General features: G+C 45.8%; 1 protein-coding gene across 1 annotated transcript in view; it reads right to left on the minus strand.

Annotated features, from left to right (window-relative positions):
• The window catches only part of LOC137525977 (guanylate-binding protein 6-like), a 79,815-nt gene that overhangs the window by 36,627 nt on the left and 22,292 nt on the right, over window positions 1-20,896 (minus strand). Inside the window, exon 2 of the mRNA XM_068247188.1 lies at window positions 159-286. Within this exon, the coding sequence (XP_068103289.1) occupies window positions 159-286 (128 nt within the window). The remainder of the gene's footprint in view (window positions 1-158; window positions 287-20,896) is intronic.

Consider the following 20,896-nt stretch of genomic DNA (forward strand, 5'->3'; position numbering starts at 1 on the left):
TTCTACAGCACTTCAGACAGTAAGATGGCACTTAGATTTACATGTGGGAAGTAAAACAGGCAGCACAAGTATATTATTAATTTAGAAGACTCTAAATACACTCATCATTTTTTCTGTTTTGATTTTCACTTTATCGAAGCCCCAAGTTACTTCCTTACCTTGCCTACATCTCCCAAGCCTTCTGTGTCCAAAAGAACCAAAGTGTGATTCTCCTTAATGGGGTGAGGAACACACCACATCCAGATGCCTTTGGTCATGGCTTGTACAGTGTAGCCTGTGACAAATCCTGTATATTTGATACATAAGACATTGAGGCATTACTCATTACTTATGAAAATGAGTTTCTCAGCTCTTCATTTTTTTATTCAAAAACACATTTCCTTCATAAATGTAATGGTTTATGAAATGTAAAAAGAAAAACATCCATTAAAAAGGTATGTAACAAACTGGTGTAAGGAAAGGTAGAGAAAGGCAGGATAGTATTAGCTCTGCCATCAAATTCATCCATGTAAGTAAAAACCATAAGAGGCTATAATGATTATGTTAGATGCTGAGAAGGCTTTTGATAGTTTGTGTAGACAATTTTTATGTCAGTTGGAGAAGAAGTGCTTGGATGGAGAATCATTTATTTATGGGAATAAAGTGTTGTCTATAAATCAGACAGCGTGTGTTAAACTTCACATCAGGTCACCTCTCAGTTGACTATTGTTATATGTAAGGGGGTTGCCCTTTGTCACCCTTTTATCTATCCTTACTAGTCCAATAGTTCGTTAAATGACGGGCGCTAGAGAACACGACCCCCATCCACACGCACACCTGCTTCCCTCACACACACAGGCGCGGAGCTAGGGGGGGTCGGGGTAGGACAAGGGCGCCGGGTCCCCAAGGGCGCCCAGCTGAGCTTCGGGTTTTTTTTTTTTTTTGCGGGGCTGAGGGGAGCAGCGCAGAGAAGAGAGAGAGCTGTGCGGACGGTGGGGAAGGGGGGCCATCTCCCCCCTCCTTCCCTCACCTTAGGTGCTCTCTCTCTCCCTCGCTGTCCCCTCCAATGTCTGTCCGGTGGCTGACAGCGGCGGGCGGAACTTACCTCCGTCTCGCTCCAGCGCCGGCCGGAAGTTCGGGTGCGCAGCCGCTGCTCTGGTCTGGACCAGACCAGAGTAGCGGCAGATCCATCCGGCGCTGCGACGAGACGGAGGTAAGTTCCGCCCGCCGCTGCCAGCCACCGGACAGACATTGGAGGGGACAGCGAGGGAGAGAGAGCAGCTCTTCCTCTTCTCTGCGCTGCTCCCCTCCTGCTGGGGAGGGGGACACCTGGCTACCTACTCTGGGCACCTATACCTCTGGCTACCTACTCTGGGCACATATACCCCTGGCTACTGGCTACCTACTCTGGGCACATATACCCCTGGCGACCTACTCTGGGCACATATACCCCTGGCTACCTACTCTGGGCACATATACCCCTGCCTACATATATTGGGCACATATACCCCTAACTACATATACTGGGCATATACCCCTGGCTACCTACTCTGGCCACATATAACCCTGGCTACCTACTCTGGCCACATATACCCCTGCCTACATATAATGGGCACATATACCCCTAACTACATATACTGGGCATATACCCCTGGCTACCTACTCTGGGCACATATACCCCTGGCTACCTACTCTGGGCACATATACCCCTGCCTACATATATTGGGCACATATACCCGTAACTACATATACTGGGCATATACCCCTGGCTACCTACCCTGGGCACCTATACCCCTGGCTACCTACTCTGGGCACCTATACCCCTGGCTACCTACTCTGGGCACCTATACCCCTGGCTACCTACTCTGGGCACATATACCCCTGGCTACCTACTCTGGGCACATATACCCCTGGCTACCTACTCTGGGCACATATACCCCTGCCTACATATACTGGGCATATATACCCCTGGCTACATATACTGGGCATATATACCCCTGGCTACATATACTGGGCATATATACCCCTGGCTACATATACTGGGCATATATACCCCCTGGCTACGTGGACTGGGCATATATACCCCCTGGCTACATATACTGGGCATATATACCCCTGGCTACATATACTGGGCATATATACCCCCTGGCTACGTGGACTGGGCATATATACCCCCTGGCTACTTATACTGGGCATATATACCCCTGGCTACATATACTGGGCATATATACCCCTGGCTACATATACTGGACATATATACCCCCTGGCTACGTGGACTGGGCATATATACCCCCTGGCTACATATACTGGGCATATATACCCCTGGCTACATATACTGGGCATATATACCCCCTGGCTACTTATACTGGGCATATATACCCCTGGCTACATATACTGGGCATATATACCCCTGGCTACATATACTGGGCATATATACCCCCTGGCTACGTGGACTGGGCATATATACCCCCTGGCTACATATACTGGGCATATATACCCCTGGCTACATATACTGGGCATATATACCCCTGGCTACATATACTGGGCATACAGTGGAGGAAATAGTTATTTGACCCCTCACTGATTTTGTAAGTTTGTCTAATGACAAAGAAACGAAACGTCTCAGAACAGTATAATTTCAATGGTAGGTTTATTTTAACAGTGGCAGATAGCACATCAAAAGGAAAATCGAAAAAATAACCTTAAATAAAAGATAGCAACTGATTTGCATTTCATTGAGTGAAATAAGTTTTTGAACCCTCTAACAATAAAAGACTTAATACTTAGTGGAAAAACCCTTGTTTGCAAGCACAGAGGTCAAACGTTTCTTGTAATTGATGACCAAGTTTGCACACATTTTAGGAGGAATGTTGGTCCACTCCTCTTTGCAGATCATCTAAATCCCTAAGGTTTCGAGGCTGTCTCTGTGCAACTCTGAGCTTGAGCTCCCTCCATAGGTTTTCTATTGGATTAAGGTCCGGAGACTGACTAGGCCACTCCATGACCTTAATGTGCTCCTTCTTGAGCCACTCCTTTGTTGCCTTTGCTGTATGTTTTGGGTCATTGTCGTGCTGGAACACCCATCCACGACCCATTTTCAGTTTCCTGGCAGAGGGAAGGAGGTTGTCGTTCAGGATTTCACGATACATGACTCCGTCCATTTCCCTGTTAATGCGATTAAGTTGACCTGTGCCCTTAGCAGAAAAACACCCCGCCCCAAAGCAAAATGTTTCCACCCCCATGCTTGATGGTGGGGACGGTGTTTTGGGGGTCATAGGCAGCATTTTTCTTCCTCCAAACACAGCGAGTTGAGTTAATGGCAAAGAGCTCTATTTTGGTCTCATCAAACCACAGCACCTTCTCCCAGTCACTCACAGAATCATTCAGGTGTTCAATGGCAAACTTCAGACGGGCCTGCGCATGTGTCTTCTTGAGCAGGGGGACCTTGCGAGCCCTGCAGGATTTTAATCCATTGCGGTGTAATGTGTTTCCAACGGTTTTCTTGGTGACTGTGGTCCCTGCTAATTTGAGGTCATTCACTAACTCCTCCCGTGTGGTTCTAGGATGCTTTTTCACCTTTCTCAGAACCATTGACACCCCACGAGGTGAGATCTTGCGTGGAGCCCCAGAGCGAGGTCGATTGATGGTCATTTTGTGCTCCTTCCATTTTCAAACAATCGCACCAACAGTTGTCACCTTCTCTCCCAGCTTCTTGCTAATGGTTTTGTAGCCCATTCCAGCCTTGTGCAGGTCTACAATTTTGTCTCTGACATCCTTGGACAGCTCTTTGTTCTTTCCCATGTTGGAGAGTTTGGAGTCTGCTTGATTGATTGATTCTGTGGACAGGTGTCTTTTATACAGGTCACTAGTTAAGACAGGTGTCCTTAATGAGGGTGACTAATTGAGTAGAAGTGTCTAACCACTCTGTGGGAGCCAGAACTCTTAATGGTTGGTAGGGGTTCAAAAACTTATTTCACTCAATGAAATGCAAATCAGTTGCTATCTTTTAGTTAAGGTTATTTTTTCGATTTTCCTTTTGATGTGCTATCTGCCACTGTTAAAATAAACCTACCATTGAAATGATACTGTTCTGAGACTTTTCATTTCTTTGTCATTGGACAAACTTACAAAATCAGTGAGGGGTCAAATAATTATTTCCTCCACTGTATATACCCCCTGGCTACATATACTTGGCATATATACCCCTGGCTACATATACTGGGCATATATACCCCTGCCTATATATACTGGGCATATATACCCCCTGCCTACATATATTGGGCATATATACTCCTGGCTACATATACTGGGCATATATACCCCCTGGCTACGTGGACTGGGCATATATACCCCCTGGCTACATATACTGGGCATATATACCCCTGGCTACATATACTGGGCATATATACCCCTGGCTACATATACTGGGCACATATACGCCTGACTATATATACTGGGCACATATTATTCTCCTGGCTACATATACTGGGCATATATACCACTGGCTACATATACTGGGCACATATACCTCTGGCTACATATACTGGGCACACATACCCCTGCCTACATATACTGGGCACATATACCCCTGGCTAACTGTTCTAACTGTTCTGTGGACATCTCTACCCCTGGCTACCTGTTCTGGGGACATCTATACCGCTGGCCACCTATTCTGGGGACATCTATACTGCTGGCCACCTATTCTGGGGACAACTATAGACCTGGGGCTACCTATTTTTGGGGAACCACGTCAGATTGAGTGTATTTTGGAGAACTGCTGCCAGGTGAGAGGTGTCTACCATATTAAGGGGGCATTCTACCTATTTATGTGAAATGCTGTCTATTTATGTGACTCATGACTGCTGAATTTGTCTTTTTGGGGGCCTCATGGTTACTGAATTTGTCTTGTTGGGTGCCTCATGATTTGTTGGGGGCCTCAAGATCGCTGAATTTGTCTTGTTGGGGGCCTCATGATTGCTGAATTTGTCTTGTTGGGGGCCTCATGATTGCTAAATTTGTCTTGTTGGGGGCCTCATGATTGCTGAGTTGGTTATGTTGGGGGCCTCATGATTGCTGAATTTGTCTTGATGGGGGGGGCTCATGATTGCTGAATTTGTCTTGGAACATGCTGGAAGGTACATACTGAGGGAGGGTGGGTGAGCGTGAGCCTGCTAACCTCCATATACATTTGGCTCCACCCATAACCACGCCCACATGTATTATGTGACCACGCCCCTTTTTGGCGCGGCGCTCTGCGCGCCGCAACCTTGACTTTGGGGGGGCGCATTAATAGTCTTTGTCCCCGGGCGCTGAAAATCCTAGCTACGCCTCTGCACACACATGCCCGTAATCCACACCTGACTGCATTAGACACAGTAGCAAACAGGGTAGGTTAATTTAAAAATAAATAAATATATTACAATTATAACATGTGAAATATTAAGTGTTACCTAAGGGAATGGGAATAAAGGAAGAAAGGGAGGCATCCTATCTACTCTATTATCTCATCACACCAACACACGCTGACCCTGCTGAGCCCAGGATTTATCCTTGTTACCAGAATCTCTACAATGTTGAGTTCCTATATGTAAAGAGTCTAATTGTTTAACTACTTCCCGACCGCCGTATAGACAAATGGCGGCCGGGAAGCAGACGCCGCAAGGACCGCCGTATTGACAAATGGTGGCGGTCCTTGTTTGGGCATGGGCGGAGCGATCGCGTCATCCGTGACGCGATCCTCCGCCTCCGCCTGTCGCCGCTCACTCGCCGCAACATCCCGCCGGCCATACGGAAGCGCCGGCGGGATGTTAACCCGACGATCGCCGCATACAAAGTGTATAATACACTTTGTAATGTTTACAAAGTGTATTATACAGGCTGCCTCCTGCCCTGGTGGTCCCAGTGTCCGAGGGACCACCAGGGCAGGCTGCAGCCACCCTAGTCTGCACCAAGCACACTGATTTTCTCCCCCCCCGCCCCAGATCGCCCACAGCACCCATCAGACCCCCCCCTGCCCACCCCCCAGACCCCTGTTTGCACCCAATCACCCCCCTAATCACCCATCAATCACTCCCTGTCACTATCTGTCAACGCTATTTTTTTTTATACCCCCCCCTGCCCCCTGCTCCCTCCTGATCACCCCCCACCCCCCAGATTCTCCCCAGACCCCCCCCCCCCAGACCCCCCCCCCCCCCATGCACTGTATGCATCTATCCCCCCTGATCACCTGTCAATCACCTGTCAATCACCCGTCAATCACCCATCAATCACCCATCAATCATCCCCTGTCACTGCCACCCATCAATCAGCCCCTAACCTGCCCCTTGCGGGCAATCTGATCACCCCCCCACACCAATAGATCGCCCACAGATCCGACATCAGATCACCTCCCAAATCCATTGTTTACATCTATTCTCTCCTCTAAACACACACTAATTACCCATCAATCACCCATCAATCACCCCCTATCACCACCTGTCACTTTTACCTATCAGATCAGACCCTAATCTGCCCCTTGCGGGCACCCAATCACCCGCCCACACGCTCAGATTGCCCTCAGACCCCCCCTTATCAATTCACCAGTGCATTCATTACATCTGTTCTTCCCTGTAATAACCCACTGATCACCTGTCAATCACCTATCACCCATCAATCACCCCCTGTCACTGCCACCCATCAATCAGCCCCTAACCTGCCCCTTGTGGGCAATCTGATCACCCACCCACACCATTAGATCGCCCGCAAACCCGCCGTCAGATTACCTCCCAAATGTATTGTTTACATCTGTTATCTTCTCTAAACACCCACTAATTACCCATCAATCACCCATCAATCACCCCCTATCACTGTTACCTATCAGATCAGACCCTAATCTGCCCCTTGCGGGCACCCAATCACCCGCCTACACGCTCAGATTACCCTCAGACCCCCCCCTTATCAATTCGCCAGGGCATTATTTACATCTATCCTTCCCTGTAATAACCCACTGATCACCTGTCAATCACCTGCCAATCACCTATCACCCATCAATCACCCCCTGTCACCCCCTGTCACTGCCACCCAACAATCAGCCCCTAACCTGCCCCTTGCGGGCAATCTGATTACCCACCCACACCAATAGATCGCCCGCAGATCCGACATCAGATCACCACCCAAGCGCAGCGTTTACTCTCCTCTAAACACCCACTAATTACCCATCAATCACCCATCAATCACCCCCTATCACCACCTGTCACTGTTACCCATCAGATCAGACCCTAATCTGCCCCTTGCGGGCACCCAATCACCCGCCTACACGCTCAGATTACCCTCAGACCCCCCCTTATCAATTCGCCAGTGCAATATTTACATCTGTTCTCCCCTGTAATAACCCACTGATTACCTGTCAATCACCTATCAATCACCCATCAATCACCCCCTGTCACTGCCACCCATCAATCACCCCCTGTCACTGCCACCCATCAATCACCCGCTGTCACTGCCACCCATCAATCAGCCCCTAACCTGCCCCTTGCGGGCAATCTGATCACCCACCCACACCAATAGATCGCTCGCAGATCCGACGTCCGATCACCTCCCAAGTGCAGTGTTTACATCTATTCTCTACCCTAAACACCCACTAATTACCCATCAATCACCCCCTGTCACTGCTACCTATCAGATTAGACCCCTATCTGCCCCTAGGGCACTCAATCACCCGCCCACACCCTCAGAATGCCCTCAGACCCCAGCCCTGATCACCTCGCCAGTGCATTGCTTGCATCTATTCCCCCCTCTAATCACACCTTGAGACACCCATCAATCACCTCCTGTCACCCCCTAGCACACCTACCCATCAGATCAGGCCCTAATTTGCCCCGTGTGGGCTCCTGATCACTCGGCCAAACCCTCAGATCCCCCTCAGACCCCCTTCCGATCACCTCCCCAGTGCATTGATTGCATCTATTTTCCCCTCTAACCACCCCCTGAGACACCCATCAATCACCTCCTGTCACCCCCCTAGCACTCCTATCCATCAGATCAGGCCCAATACAACCTGTCATCTAAAAGGCCACCCTGCTTATGACCGGTTCCACAAAATTCGCCCCCTCATAGACCACCTGTCATCAAAATTTGCAGATGCTTATACCCCTGAACAGTCATTTTGAGACATTTGGTTTCCAGACTACTCACGGTTTTAAGCCCGTAAAATGCCAGGGCGGTATAGGAACCTCACAAGTGTCCCCATTTTAAAAAAAAAGACACCCCAAGGTATTCTGTTAGGTGTATGACGAGTTCATAGAAGATTTTATTTTTTGTCAAAAGTTAGCGGAAATTGATTTTTATTGGTTTTTTTCCACAAAGTGTCACTTTCCGCTAACTTTTGACAAAAAAATAAAATCTTCTATGAACTCGTCATACACCTAACAGAATACCTTGGGGTGTCTTCTTTCTAAAATGGGGTCACTTGTGGGGTTCCGATACTGCCCTGGCATTTTAGGGGCCCTAAACCGCGAGGAGTAGTCTAGAAAACAAATGCCTCAAAATGACCTGTGAATAGGACGTTGGGCCCCTTAGCGCACCTAGGCTGCAAAAAAGTGTCACACATGTGGTACCGCCGTACTCAGGAAAAGTAGTATAATGTGTTTTGGGGTGTATTTTTACACATACCCATGCTGGGTGGGAGAAATTTCTATGTAAATGGACAATTGTGTGTAAAAAAAATCAAACAATTGTCATTTACAGAGATATTTCTCCCACTTAGCATGGGTATGTGTAAAAATACACCCCAAAACGCATTATACTACTTCTCCTGAGTACGGCGGTACCACATGTGTGGCACTTTTTTACACCCTAAGTACGCTAAGGGGCCCAAAGTCCAATGAGTACCTTTAGGATTTCACAGGTCATTTTGCGACATTTGGTTTCAAGACTACTCCTCACGGTTTAGGGCCCCTAAAATGCCAGGGCAGTATAGGAACCCCACAAATGACCCCATTCTAGAAAGAAGACACCCAAAGGTATTCCGTACGGAGTATGGTGAGTTCATAGAAGATTTTATTTTTTGTCACAAGTTAGCGGAAAATGACACTTTGTGAAAAAAAACTATTAAAATCAATTTCCGCTAACTTGTGACAAAAAAATAAAAACTTCTATGAACTCACCATACTCCTAACGGAATACCTTGGGGTGTCTTCCTTCTAAAATGGGGTCATTAGTGGGGTTCCTATACTGCCCTGGCATTTTAGGGGCCCTAAACCGCGAGGAGTAGTCTTGAAACAAAAATGACCTGTGAAATCCTAAAGGTACTCATTGGACTTTGGGCCCCTTAGTGCAGTTAGGGTGCAAAAAAGTGCCACACATGTGGTATCGCCGTACTCGGGAGAAGTAGTATAATGTGTTTTGGGGTGTATTTTTACACATACCCATGCTGGGTGGGAGAAATACCTCTGTAAATGACAATCTTTTGATTTTTTTTACACACAATTGTCCATTTACAGAGGTATTTCTCCCACCCAGCATGGGTATGTGTAAAAATACACCCCAAAACACATTGTACTACTTCTCCCGAGTATGGCGATACCACATGTGTGGCACTTTTTTGCACCCTAACTGCGCTAAAGGGCCCAAAGTCCAATGAGTACCTTTAGGATTTCACAGGTCATTTTTGAGAAATTTCGTTTCAAGACTACTCCTCACGGTTTAGGGCCCCTAAAATGCCAGGGCAGTATAGGAACCCCACAAATGACCCCATTTTAGAAAGAAGACACCCCAAGGTATTCCGTTAGTAGTATGGCGAGTTCATAGAAGATTTTATTTTTTGTCACAAGTTAGCGGAAATTGATTTTAATTGTGTTTTTTCACAAAGTGTCATTTTCCGCTAACTTTTGACAAGAAATAAAATCTTCTATGAACTCACCATACTCCTAATGGAATACCTTGGGGTGTCTTCTTTCTAAAATAGGGTCATTTGTGGGGTTCCTATACTGCCCTGGCATTTTAGGGGCCCTAAACCGTGAGGAGTAGTCTTGAAACGAAATTTCTCAAAATGACCTGTGAAATCCTAAAGGTACTCATTGGACTTTGGACCCTTTAGCGCAGTTAGGGTGCAAAAAAGTGCCACACATGTGGTATCGCCGTACTCAGGAGAAGTAGTATAATGTGTTTTGTGGTGTATTTTTACACATACCCATGCTGAGTGGGAGAAATTTCTATGTAAATGGACAATTGTGTGTAAAAAAAATTAACAAATTGTCATTTACAGAGATATTTCTCCCACCCAGCATGGGTATGTGTAAAAATACACCCCAAAACACATTATACTACTTCTCCTGAGTACGGCAATACCACATGTGTGGCACTTTTTTGCAGCCTAACTGCGCTAAGGGGTCCAAAGTCCAATGAGCACCTTTAGGCTTTACAGGGGTGCTTACAATTTAGCACCCCCCAAAATGTCAGGACAGTAAACACACCCCACAAATGACCCCATTTTGGAAAGTAGACCCTTCAAGGTATTCAGAGAGGGGCATGGTGAGTCCGTGGCAGATTTCATTTTTTTATGTCGCAAGTTAGAAGAAATGGAAACTTTTTTTTTTTTTTTTTTTTTCTCACAAAGTGTCATTTTCCGCTTACTTGTGACAAAAAATAATATCTTCTATGAACTCACTATGCCTCTCAGTGAATACTTTGGGATGTCTTCTTTCCAAAATGGGGTCATTTGGGGGGTATTTATACTATCCTGGAATTCTAGCCCCTCATGAAACATGACAGGGGGTCAGAAAAGTCAGAGATGCTTGAAAATGGGAAAATTCACTTTTTGCACCATAGTTTGTAAACGCTATAACTTTTACCCAAACCAATAAATATACACTGAATGGGTTTTTTTTTATCAAAAACATGTTTGTCCACATTTTTCGCGCTGCATGTATACAGAAATTTTACTTTATTTGAAAAATGTCAGCACAGAAAGTTAAAAAAATCATTTTTTTGCCAAAATTCATGTCTTTTTTGATGAATATAATAAAAAGTAAAAATCGCAGGAGCAATCAAATAGCACCAAAAGAAAGCTTTATTAGTGACAAGAAAAGGAGCCAAAATTCATTTAGGTGGTAGGTTGTATGAGCGAGCAATAAACCGTGAAAGCTGCAGTGGTCTGAATGGAAAAAAAAGTGGCCGGTCCTTAAGGGGTAGAAAGCCCTAGGTCCTCAAGTGGTTAACCATTCTGCGACCGCCTAATCTAGGATGTCGGCTGCAGAGTGGCTCTATGTGGTGACCCTCGCGAGGAGAAAGATTGGCTGGGAATGAGCGCTCGCTCGTGCACATGCTCCCTGCAATGCACACAGCGGGGCTCTGTTATCAGCCTGCCAGCCATGATCGGAGCTGGCAGGCTGCAGTGGTGGGCCAAAATTTTGCATATGCGAAATTTTGCATTGAAATTCGCAATTATGTATTGTAATCGTAATGCAAAATTTCATCGATAATCGAAATTAATTTCCTATGTAATAGTAATATTTCATAATTTCACAGAATTTTGCATTATTTCACATCATTTTCTGCCAACTTTAATGGTTAATAGCAAAGCCCCCATACATGCCATTGCTATCAAAATTGCTGCAGATGTTAAGGAGAATAGTGGATACAAGTCAAAAAATAATTTTTCAAAAAATTCCTGTAGTTTTGAGAAAATTGATTTTAAAAATGCAAAGAAAAATGTTTTTTAAACTGTAATTTTTCTGAGTTTAAAAACCATTTTTCTTTGTATTTTTAACCACTTCGTATTCAGACCTTGTTTTCCCCTAATGGACCAGAGCAGTTTTGACGCTTTAACTGCAGGGGCAAATCCAGGATTTTCAAGGGGGGGGGTTCCTGATAGGTCTCTTTTGGCAAGCCGCACATTACCGCGCATGCGTTTGCCCACAAAATCCACATGATGCACAGCATTTCTCCACAAAATACACACAATGCGCAGTGTTTTCTACAAAATACACATGATGCAGTAGTGTTTCGCCAAAATATATATAATGTGGCAGTGATTAAGTAGCCAGATAACCCCCCTTTATTATGGATAACGAAATTACCCCACCCCTCTTTAGTATAGGTGACCAGATGACCCCCATTTATCACACAGGTAGCCAGATGAGCCCCCCCCCCCCCCCAGTTAGGATAAGTAACCACATGATCCCCATTTATAGTATATAGCCAGATGACTCCCCGTTCAGTACATTCCCCCTTGTATTTCGCCAGATCCCCCTTGTATATATAGCCAGTGTATATAGTCAGATCCCCTGTATATATAGCCAGAGATCCCCCCTGTATATAGCCATATACCCACTGTATGTAGCCAGATGCCTCCCCCTGCATATAGCCAGTGTATATAGCCAGATCCCTCTGCATACAGCCAGTGTATATAGCCAGATCCCCCTGCATATAGCCAGTGTGTATAGCCAGATCCCCCTGCATATAGCCAGTGTGTATAGCCAGATCCCCCTGCATATAGCCAGTGTGTATAGCCAGATCCCCCTGCATATAGCCAGTGTATATAACCAGATCCCCCTGCATATAGCCAGTGTATATAGCCAGATCCCCCTGCATATAGCCAGTGTATATAGCCAGATCCCCCTGCATATAGCCAGTGTGTATAGCCAGATCCCCCTGCATATAGCCAGTGTGTATAGCCAGATCCCCCTGCATATAGCCAGTGTGTATAACCAGATCCCCCTGCATATAGCCAGTGTATATAGCCAGATCCCCCTGCATATAGCCAGTGTATATAGCCAGATCCCCCTGCATATCAGGGCCGGGCCGAGGCATAGGCTGGAGAGGCTCCAGCCTCAGGGCGCAGTGTAGGAGGGGGCGCACAATTCATTCAGCTGTCATTCCTAATTGTGTTTGAAGCAGAAATAAATAAGAAAAGGGGATACATAGCAGTGACTGCAAGCCAGATAACTAGATATTAAGTTGTTGGGGAGGTTGTGGGCCCTGTGGCCCTCTTAGTCTAATAGCAATCAGTGTGTGACGGCTGGGGAGGCAGAGATGGAGGGGCGCACTTTGGTGTCTCAGCCTTGGGTGCTGGAGGACCTTGTCCCGGCTCTGCTGCATATAGCCAGTGTATATAGCCAGATCCCCCTGCATATAGCCAGTGTATATAGCCAGATCCCCCTGCATATAGCCAGTGTATATAGCCAAATCCCCCTGCAAATAGCCAGTGTATATAGTCAGATCCCCCTGCATATAGCCAGTGTATATGGTCAGATCCCCCCTGTATATATAGCCAGATGAACCCCCCCTCTCTCCCTCTCACATATGGTGGATCATGGAATGGCTGGCTGGCTTCAAAACATCCCCCCCGCCCTGCCTCTCAGTGAGCCCTGGCTGCACTTGCCTTATCCAGATTCCAGCTCATCCAGCAGCAGTACTTCTCTCTCCATGGACGCATACTCTGATGTCCAATGGCCTTCAGGGGGAGGAGCGGGGCCGCTGCGGCTGGATGGCATGGTGACGTCACGTTAGAGCCAGGATGAAAGGTAGCCAACTAGCCATGGAGACCTGGGACGCCATCACCGCCGCCGAGAAAGGTAATGTATCTCTGCGCCGCCCCCCTAGTAGCCCCGCTCTCATACCGCCAGTCAGAGAGACCAGTGGCGTAGCTATGAATCTCGGGGCCCCGGTACGAGTTTTAACAATTGATATGGTGCAACAAAACTTGCCAAGGTCATCTACAGTGTCAGAGGTGCCAGAAGGGGATGGGGAACAGCTTGTTAATGATTACTACCATTCAAAGCATCTATAGAAGTGATCATTACCAACACAGGACCAATACACAGCTTATACTTTGGTTTAGGAAGGGCCCCATGGGGCCCCTCTGGCCCAAGGGCCCCGATGCGGTCGCTACCTCTGCAACCCCTATTGCTATGCCCCTGAGAGAGACCCTCCCCCAGGGGCGTAACTAGAAATCACTGGGTCCCCCTGCGAAAATGAGGATGGGGCCCTCCCCATAGGCACCAAATAATCGTAATGGGGCAGCGTTTCACTATAAAATAATCCTAATGCAGCAATGTTTCACTATAAAATAATCCTAATGCAGCAATGTTTCACTAGAAAATAATCCTAATGCAGCAATGTTTCACTAGAAAACAATCCTAATGCAGCAATGTTTCACCAGAAATGAATCGTAAAGTGGGCAGCATTTCACCAGAAATTAATCGTAAAATGGGCAGCATTTCACCAGAAATGAATCGTAAATTGGGCAGCATTTCACCATAAAATGATCGTAAAGTGGGCAGCATTTCACCATAAAATAATCGTAAAGTGGTCAGCATTTCACTAGAAATTAATCATAAATTGAGCAGCATTTACCTATAAAATAATCGTAAAGTGGGCAGCATTTCACCATAAAATAATCGTAAAGTGGGCAGCAGCCAGTCACCAGAAAAAAATCGTAATGTGGGCAGCAGTCTTCAGAAAATAATCGTAATGTGGGCAGCAGCCATCAGAAAATAATTGTAACGTGGGCAGCAGCCAGCAGTCATCAGAAAATAATCGTAATGTGGGCAGGAGTCACCAGAAAATAATCGTAAAGTGGGCAGCATCAATCAGTGTAAAGCAAGCACCCAAGGAGGGGAAAAAAGGATAGATGTGCTAAGGCTTGTAGCGTCTCTGCACTCCAGACGTTCCAATTCTTCCTCCTCAGTCAAGCCAGCACCATCCGTAGTATTTAAAGCTCTTTATTTCTTTAAAAAAGCATGACAAGCTTTTCACAGCGACAGCAGCGCTGTTTCGATCACCAGATCTTTCTCAAGCTGTACAAAGTTATGTCACACCATATCAGCAACAACATGCCTTTAAATAGCCCCCTCAATATACCTTCACCAATCAGAATCAAGTACCTATAGCCAATCGGAACGCCCAGGCAGCGGTGTGGACCAGAAGGAAGACTGCACCTTCCAATATTCAAATCCGGACATCCCATAATGATGTCCACATCCTCACCTAAGCCCACCCCTCATGAACGGACTCAGAGGAAAACCGCTCATAACATATGCAAATCGTATGCGCATCTGCGCATTCACATATCCAGCTTATCCCACAGCGTAAGGCAGCATGTGAGCACAGCCGAGGCCGCTTCCTGAAAAGTCCTGCGTCACCGTGACGCGCAGTCACGTGATCTTCCATCAGAGGGGCGTATACACCGCTCTCCTCTTCGCAACCTAAGCAGCGTGGCTATGTTTACATAGCAACCGCTGCCTCCTAGGTAGAAGCCGTCGCCACAACACATGGTCATGCAGGTCACAGGGAGCGTAAAAGTCGCTCACCTCATTGCTCAGATGCGCATGGCCTCATAACCATAACAAATGGGCGTGTATGCCGCTCACTTCAAAAAAACAACATAAGCGTGACCCTGGCAACCAAGCCAGCGTCACGCGTAAACATCAAAGAAGCAGCCAGGGCTGATTACTCACCAACCCACCCACACTGTTGAAACTAACAGGGATAGGAATAACGTTGCCTCTGCGTCCTCCGGCCACAGGTACCCTTAGAATCTGAAACATAAAATAAAAACAAACAGTTAAGACACAATATTAAAATACAACCCACCCCATTAACAGAAAAGGACACTTCCCACTGAATCATAGCATTATATTCATATACATGGTAATAAATTGTATTCCCTATTTAGGCCACCCCTCCCCAAAGTTCCCAATCTATGAATCCATTCCGCCTCCTTCATAAGTAACATTCTCTGGTGGTCACCTCTTCTAGGACTTAAAGGGACGTGATCAATTACTTGTACCCTCAACTGGGCAACTGAATGACCGCATTGTTTAAAGTGGCAGGAGACTGCCTGATCCTCATCCCCCTTTCTTATTGCACTCTTGTGTGATGAAATCCGATCTCTAAGGGGTTGTGTTGTCTGTCCCACATACCCTAAACCACAAGGGCATTTGAGAAAATAGACAACAAAAGAGGACTCGCAGTTGTAATACCCGTTGATAAAAAATTTTTTACCACTAGAGGGATGAGTAAAGCAGTCCCCTTTATTAACGGACCCACACATGTGGCAATGTAAACATGGATAGGTGCCCCTCCTGACATTCCTCCCTCTATTACTTTTGTAAGTACTCATAACCTTGTCCCTGATCGTAGGTGGTCGTCTGTATGATAAGAGAGGTGGATGTCTAAATTCCTCTACATAAGGAAAGGCCTCCTGTAAAATCCTCCAATGTTTCCTAACTGCATTCCCAATGCGATCACTCCAGCTACTATACGTGGTCACTAAAGGAATTCTAGATCCAACTGAACTCCTATTTCTAGCTTGTTTTGGCCTAGTTAGTATCTCCCTTGGATAGCCTCTCCTTTCAAACTTGGCTTGAATTTGTTCCACCCTCTCTATTCTTTTTTGAGGATCTGCCACTAGTCTTTCCACTCTAGCTATCTGTCCAGCAGGTATGTTATCCCTAATATGTCTAGGGTGAAAGCTACCGTATTCAAGTAAGGAATTACGATCTGTTGGTTTGGTGTACAGGTCCGTGAGTAACCGATCACCAGACCTGTACACCAACGTGTCCAAGAAAGACACCTCATCCGTTGCCACATGTGTAGTCAGAACAATGCTCGGACACTTGTCCCTTAATTCTGAGACAAAATCGACAAGGGCCGAATGTGACCCCGCCCACACGCAAAAGACATCATCTATATACCTCCACCAACATTTTGCATGTTGGCGGAAAAGGGCACTGTTGTAAACAAATGCCTCCTCAAATTGTCCCATGAAGAGATTTGCGTAGGACGGGGCCACATTCGACCCCATCGCCGTCCCTCTACACTGTACATAAAATTGGCCCTCAAAAAGGAAGTCGTTTTCTTGAAGAATAACCGTAACAATGAAATAACAAAGGCCCTCTGCGGGCCGGACAAATCTGAATGTGTCATCAGGTACCATTCAACCGCCTCTACACCTCCATCATGTGGGATGGAGGTGTAGAGGCTCTCTACATCAAGTGTCACTAACAAACACCCCGAGGGAATTGCCATTAAGTTGTTTAATTTCTCAATAAACATACTTGTGTCCCTAATATAAGAATCAATGGACTGGACTATCGGCTGTAATAACCTATCTATGAATTGTGCTAAGGGGACAAACACTGAGTCCACTCCTGAGACAATTGGTCTCCCCGGGGGAGCAGTCAAACTTTTGTGGATTTTAGGTAAGGTATATATGATGGAAGTCCTCGGATTTGTTTTGATCAGAAATCGAGAACACTCTTGATCAATAACTTTTTTCTCCACAGCATGATCCACTAACGTCTTAATGATCTTCTGTATCTTAAATAGAGGATCAATTTCCACCTTCCTATATACTTGTTCCTGAGCAAGCTGTTGTAAAATTTCTTGCCGATAGTATTCCGCATCTAACACCATGACTGCTCCTCCTTTGTCAGCCGGTCGCACAACAATAGATGTGTTTTCATACAGTGTCTTGAGCGCAGTTCGCTCCCCGCTGGACAAATTTGGTGTTACATGAAAGTCCCTTTTATTATAGTCCACCTCCAATCTCTGCATCTCCATGTTAACTTTAGAGATGAACATCTCTATCACAGGGTGACTGGGAGGATTAAATACACTTTTATTCCGCAAACCCAGAGGCTTCAATGCCAGTTCCTGTTCTTCTTTAGCTTCCCTGGAGATAGGCCATGGAGGCATGGAGGCAAAGTATTGCTTCAATGTGATATTTCTAAAGAAGCGACATAAATCTACATCGATTTTAAAGAAGTCCGGTCCAGAGGTAGGACAAAAGCTCAGACCATGATTTAATACACGTGTTTCATCCTCGGAGAGTTCGCAATGTGACAAATTGACAACTAGTTGTTGTTCCGTTGCACCCTGTGCCGCAGGTTCATCTTGCTTGCCCTCACATTGTCGGGCCTGTTTCTGCCTTTTTTGTTTGTACCTTTTTCCTCCTCTCCTTCTGGGCCTTTTGCTGGGTTTGGGGAGGAATCCCTCGATGACGGTAAAAAATCAGATGAAGATGTATTATCACCAGCAGGTTGTCGAGGTCCCTTTCCACGTCTGGGAATTGGATTACGGCCCCTCTTTTTAATGCTGAATCCCTCTTTCTGCCACACATACACGTAGCCGTCCGTGTAGTCGGATAGATCTCGATGATATTTGGATCTTTTTGTATCCTCCACATTGCTCCTATATTTTTCCATTTTTTCTTTCAGATTATCAGTAAAATCTTGAGCTGCTGATGGAGATAGTAGACCCCTCAGTTGCTTATCAAACCCTTCTATCCTCTCTTTAATTCTAGGGATTTCTCGTTGTATACGATCTATCATGTGTAACATCGCATCAAATGATGCCCGGTTCCATATTCGTTCCCAAACGCCACAGAAATCCTTTTCCCGTGAAAACATCATAGGCGCCACTTGCGCTCTCAAGGATCTTGGAATCTTTTTTTGCTGATGGTATTCCGCCAATGTTGCGGCGTGTAATTCATAATTGATCAGCGTCTTATTCCAGATTTCTAGATCTCTTTTAATCAGTTTCTCATCCGGTTTCTGTAGAAAGGAGCTACTCTTAGTCGCTGCTGACAAAATACGGTTAGTGTCCTCCTCTGAAAATGAGTAGATCTCACTTGTGCATTCATGATCCACCTCCATGTTGCTGTCTGCCCCTAGTGCAGTGCAATGCGACATCAATCAGTGTAAAGCAAGCACCCAAGGAGGGGAAAAAAGGATAGATGTGCTAAGGCTTGTAGCGTCTCTGCACTCCAGACGTTCCAATGCTTCCTCCTCAGTCAAGCCAGCACCATCCGTAGTATTTAAAGCTCTTTATTTCTTTAAAAAAGCATGACAAGCTTTTCACAGCGACAGCAGCGCTGCTGTCGCTGTGAAAAGCTTGTCATGCTTTTTTAAAGAAATAAAGAGCTTTAAATACTACGGATGGTGCTGGCTTGACTGAGGAGGAAGCATTGGAATGTCTGGAGTGCAGAGACGCTACAAGCCTTAGCACATCTATCCTTTTTTCCCCTCCTTGGGTGCTTGCTTTACACTGATTGATGTCGCATTGCACTGCACTAGGGGCAGACAGCAACATGGAGGTGGATCATGAATGCACAAGTGAGATCTACTCATTTTCAGAGGAGGACACTAACCGTATTTTGTCAGCAGCGACTAAGAGTAGCTCCTTTCTACAGAAACCGGATGAGAAACTGATTAAAAGAGATCTAGAAATCTGGAATAAGACGCTGATCAATTATGAATTACACGCCGCAACATTGGCGGAATACCATCAGCAAAAAAAGATTCCAAGATCCTTGAGAGCGCAAGTGGCGCCTATGATGTTTTCACGGGAAAAGGATTTCTGTTGCGTTTGGGAACGAATATGGAACCGGGCATCATTTGATGCAATGTTACACATGATAGATCGTATACAACGAGAAATCCCTAGAATTAAAGAGAGGATAGAAGGGTTTGATAAGCAACTGAGGGGTCTACTATCTCCATCAGCAGCTCAAGATTTTACTGATAATCTGAAAGAAAAAATGGAAAAATATAGGAGCAATGTGGAGGATACAAAAAGATCCAAATATCATCGAGATCTAATCGACTACACGGACGGCTACGTGTATGTGTGGCAGAAAGAGGGATTCAGCATTAAAAAGAGGGGCCGTAATCCAATTCCCAGACGTGGAAAGGGACCTCGACAACCTGCTGGTGATAATACATCTTCATCTGATTTTTTACCGTCATCGAGGGATTCCTCCCCAAACCCAGCAAAAGGCCCAGAAGGAGAGGAGGAAAAAGGTACAAACAAAAAAGGCAGAAACAGGCCCGACAATGTGAGGGCAAGCAAGATGAACCTGCGGCACAGGGTGCAACGGAACAACAACTAGTTGTCAATTTGGCACATTGCGAACTCTCCGAGGATGAAACACGTGTATTAAATCATGGTCTGAGCTTTTGTCCTACCTCTGGACCGGACTTCTTTAAAATCGATGTAGATTTATGTCGCTTCTTTAGAAATATCACATTGAAGCAATACTTTGCCTCCATGCCTCCATGGCCTATCTCCAGGGAAGCTAAAGAAGAACAGGAACTGGCATTGAAGCCTCTGGGTTTGCGGAATAAAAGTGTATTTAATCCTCCCAGTCACCCTGTGATAGAGATGTTCATCTCTAAAGTTAACATGGAGATGCAGAGATTGGAGGTGGAATATAATAAAAGGGACTTTCATGTAACACCAAATTTGTCCAGCGGGGAGCGAACTGCGCTCAAGACACTGTATGAAAACACATCTATTGTTGTGCGACCGGCTGACAAAGGAGGAGCAGTCGTGGTGTTAGATGCGGAATACTATCGGCAAGAAATTTTACAACAGCTTGCTCAGGAACAAGTATATAGGAAGGTGGAAATTGATCCTCTATTTAAGATACAGAAGATCATTAAGACGTTAGTGGATCATGCTGTGGAGAAAGAACTTATTGATCAAGAGTGTTCTCGATTTCTGATCAAAACAAATCCGAGGACTCCCATCATATATACCTTACCTAAAATCCACAAAAGTTTGACTGCTCCCCCGGGGAGACCAATTGTCTCAGGAGTGGACTCAGTGTTTGTCCCCTTAGCACAATTCATAGATAGGTTATTACAGCCGATAGTCCAGTCCATTGATTCTTATATTAGGGACACAAGTATGTTTATTGAGAAATTAAACAACTTAATGGCAATTCCCTCGGGGTGTTTGTTAGTGACACTTGATGTAGAGAGCCTCTACACCTCCATCCCACATGATGGAGGTGTAGAGGCGGTTGAATGGTACCTGATGACACACTCAGATTTGTCCGGCCCGCAGAGGGCCTTTGTTATTTCATTGTTACGGGTTATTCTTCAAGAAAACTACTTCCCTTTTGAGGGCCAATTTTATGTACAGTGTAGAG

The sequence above is a fragment of the Hyperolius riggenbachi genome, chromosome 7 (genome assembly GCF_040937935.1).
Source record: "Hyperolius riggenbachi isolate aHypRig1 chromosome 7, aHypRig1.pri, whole genome shotgun sequence".
NCBI lineage: Eukaryota > Metazoa > Chordata > Amphibia > Anura > Hyperoliidae > Hyperolius > Hyperolius riggenbachi.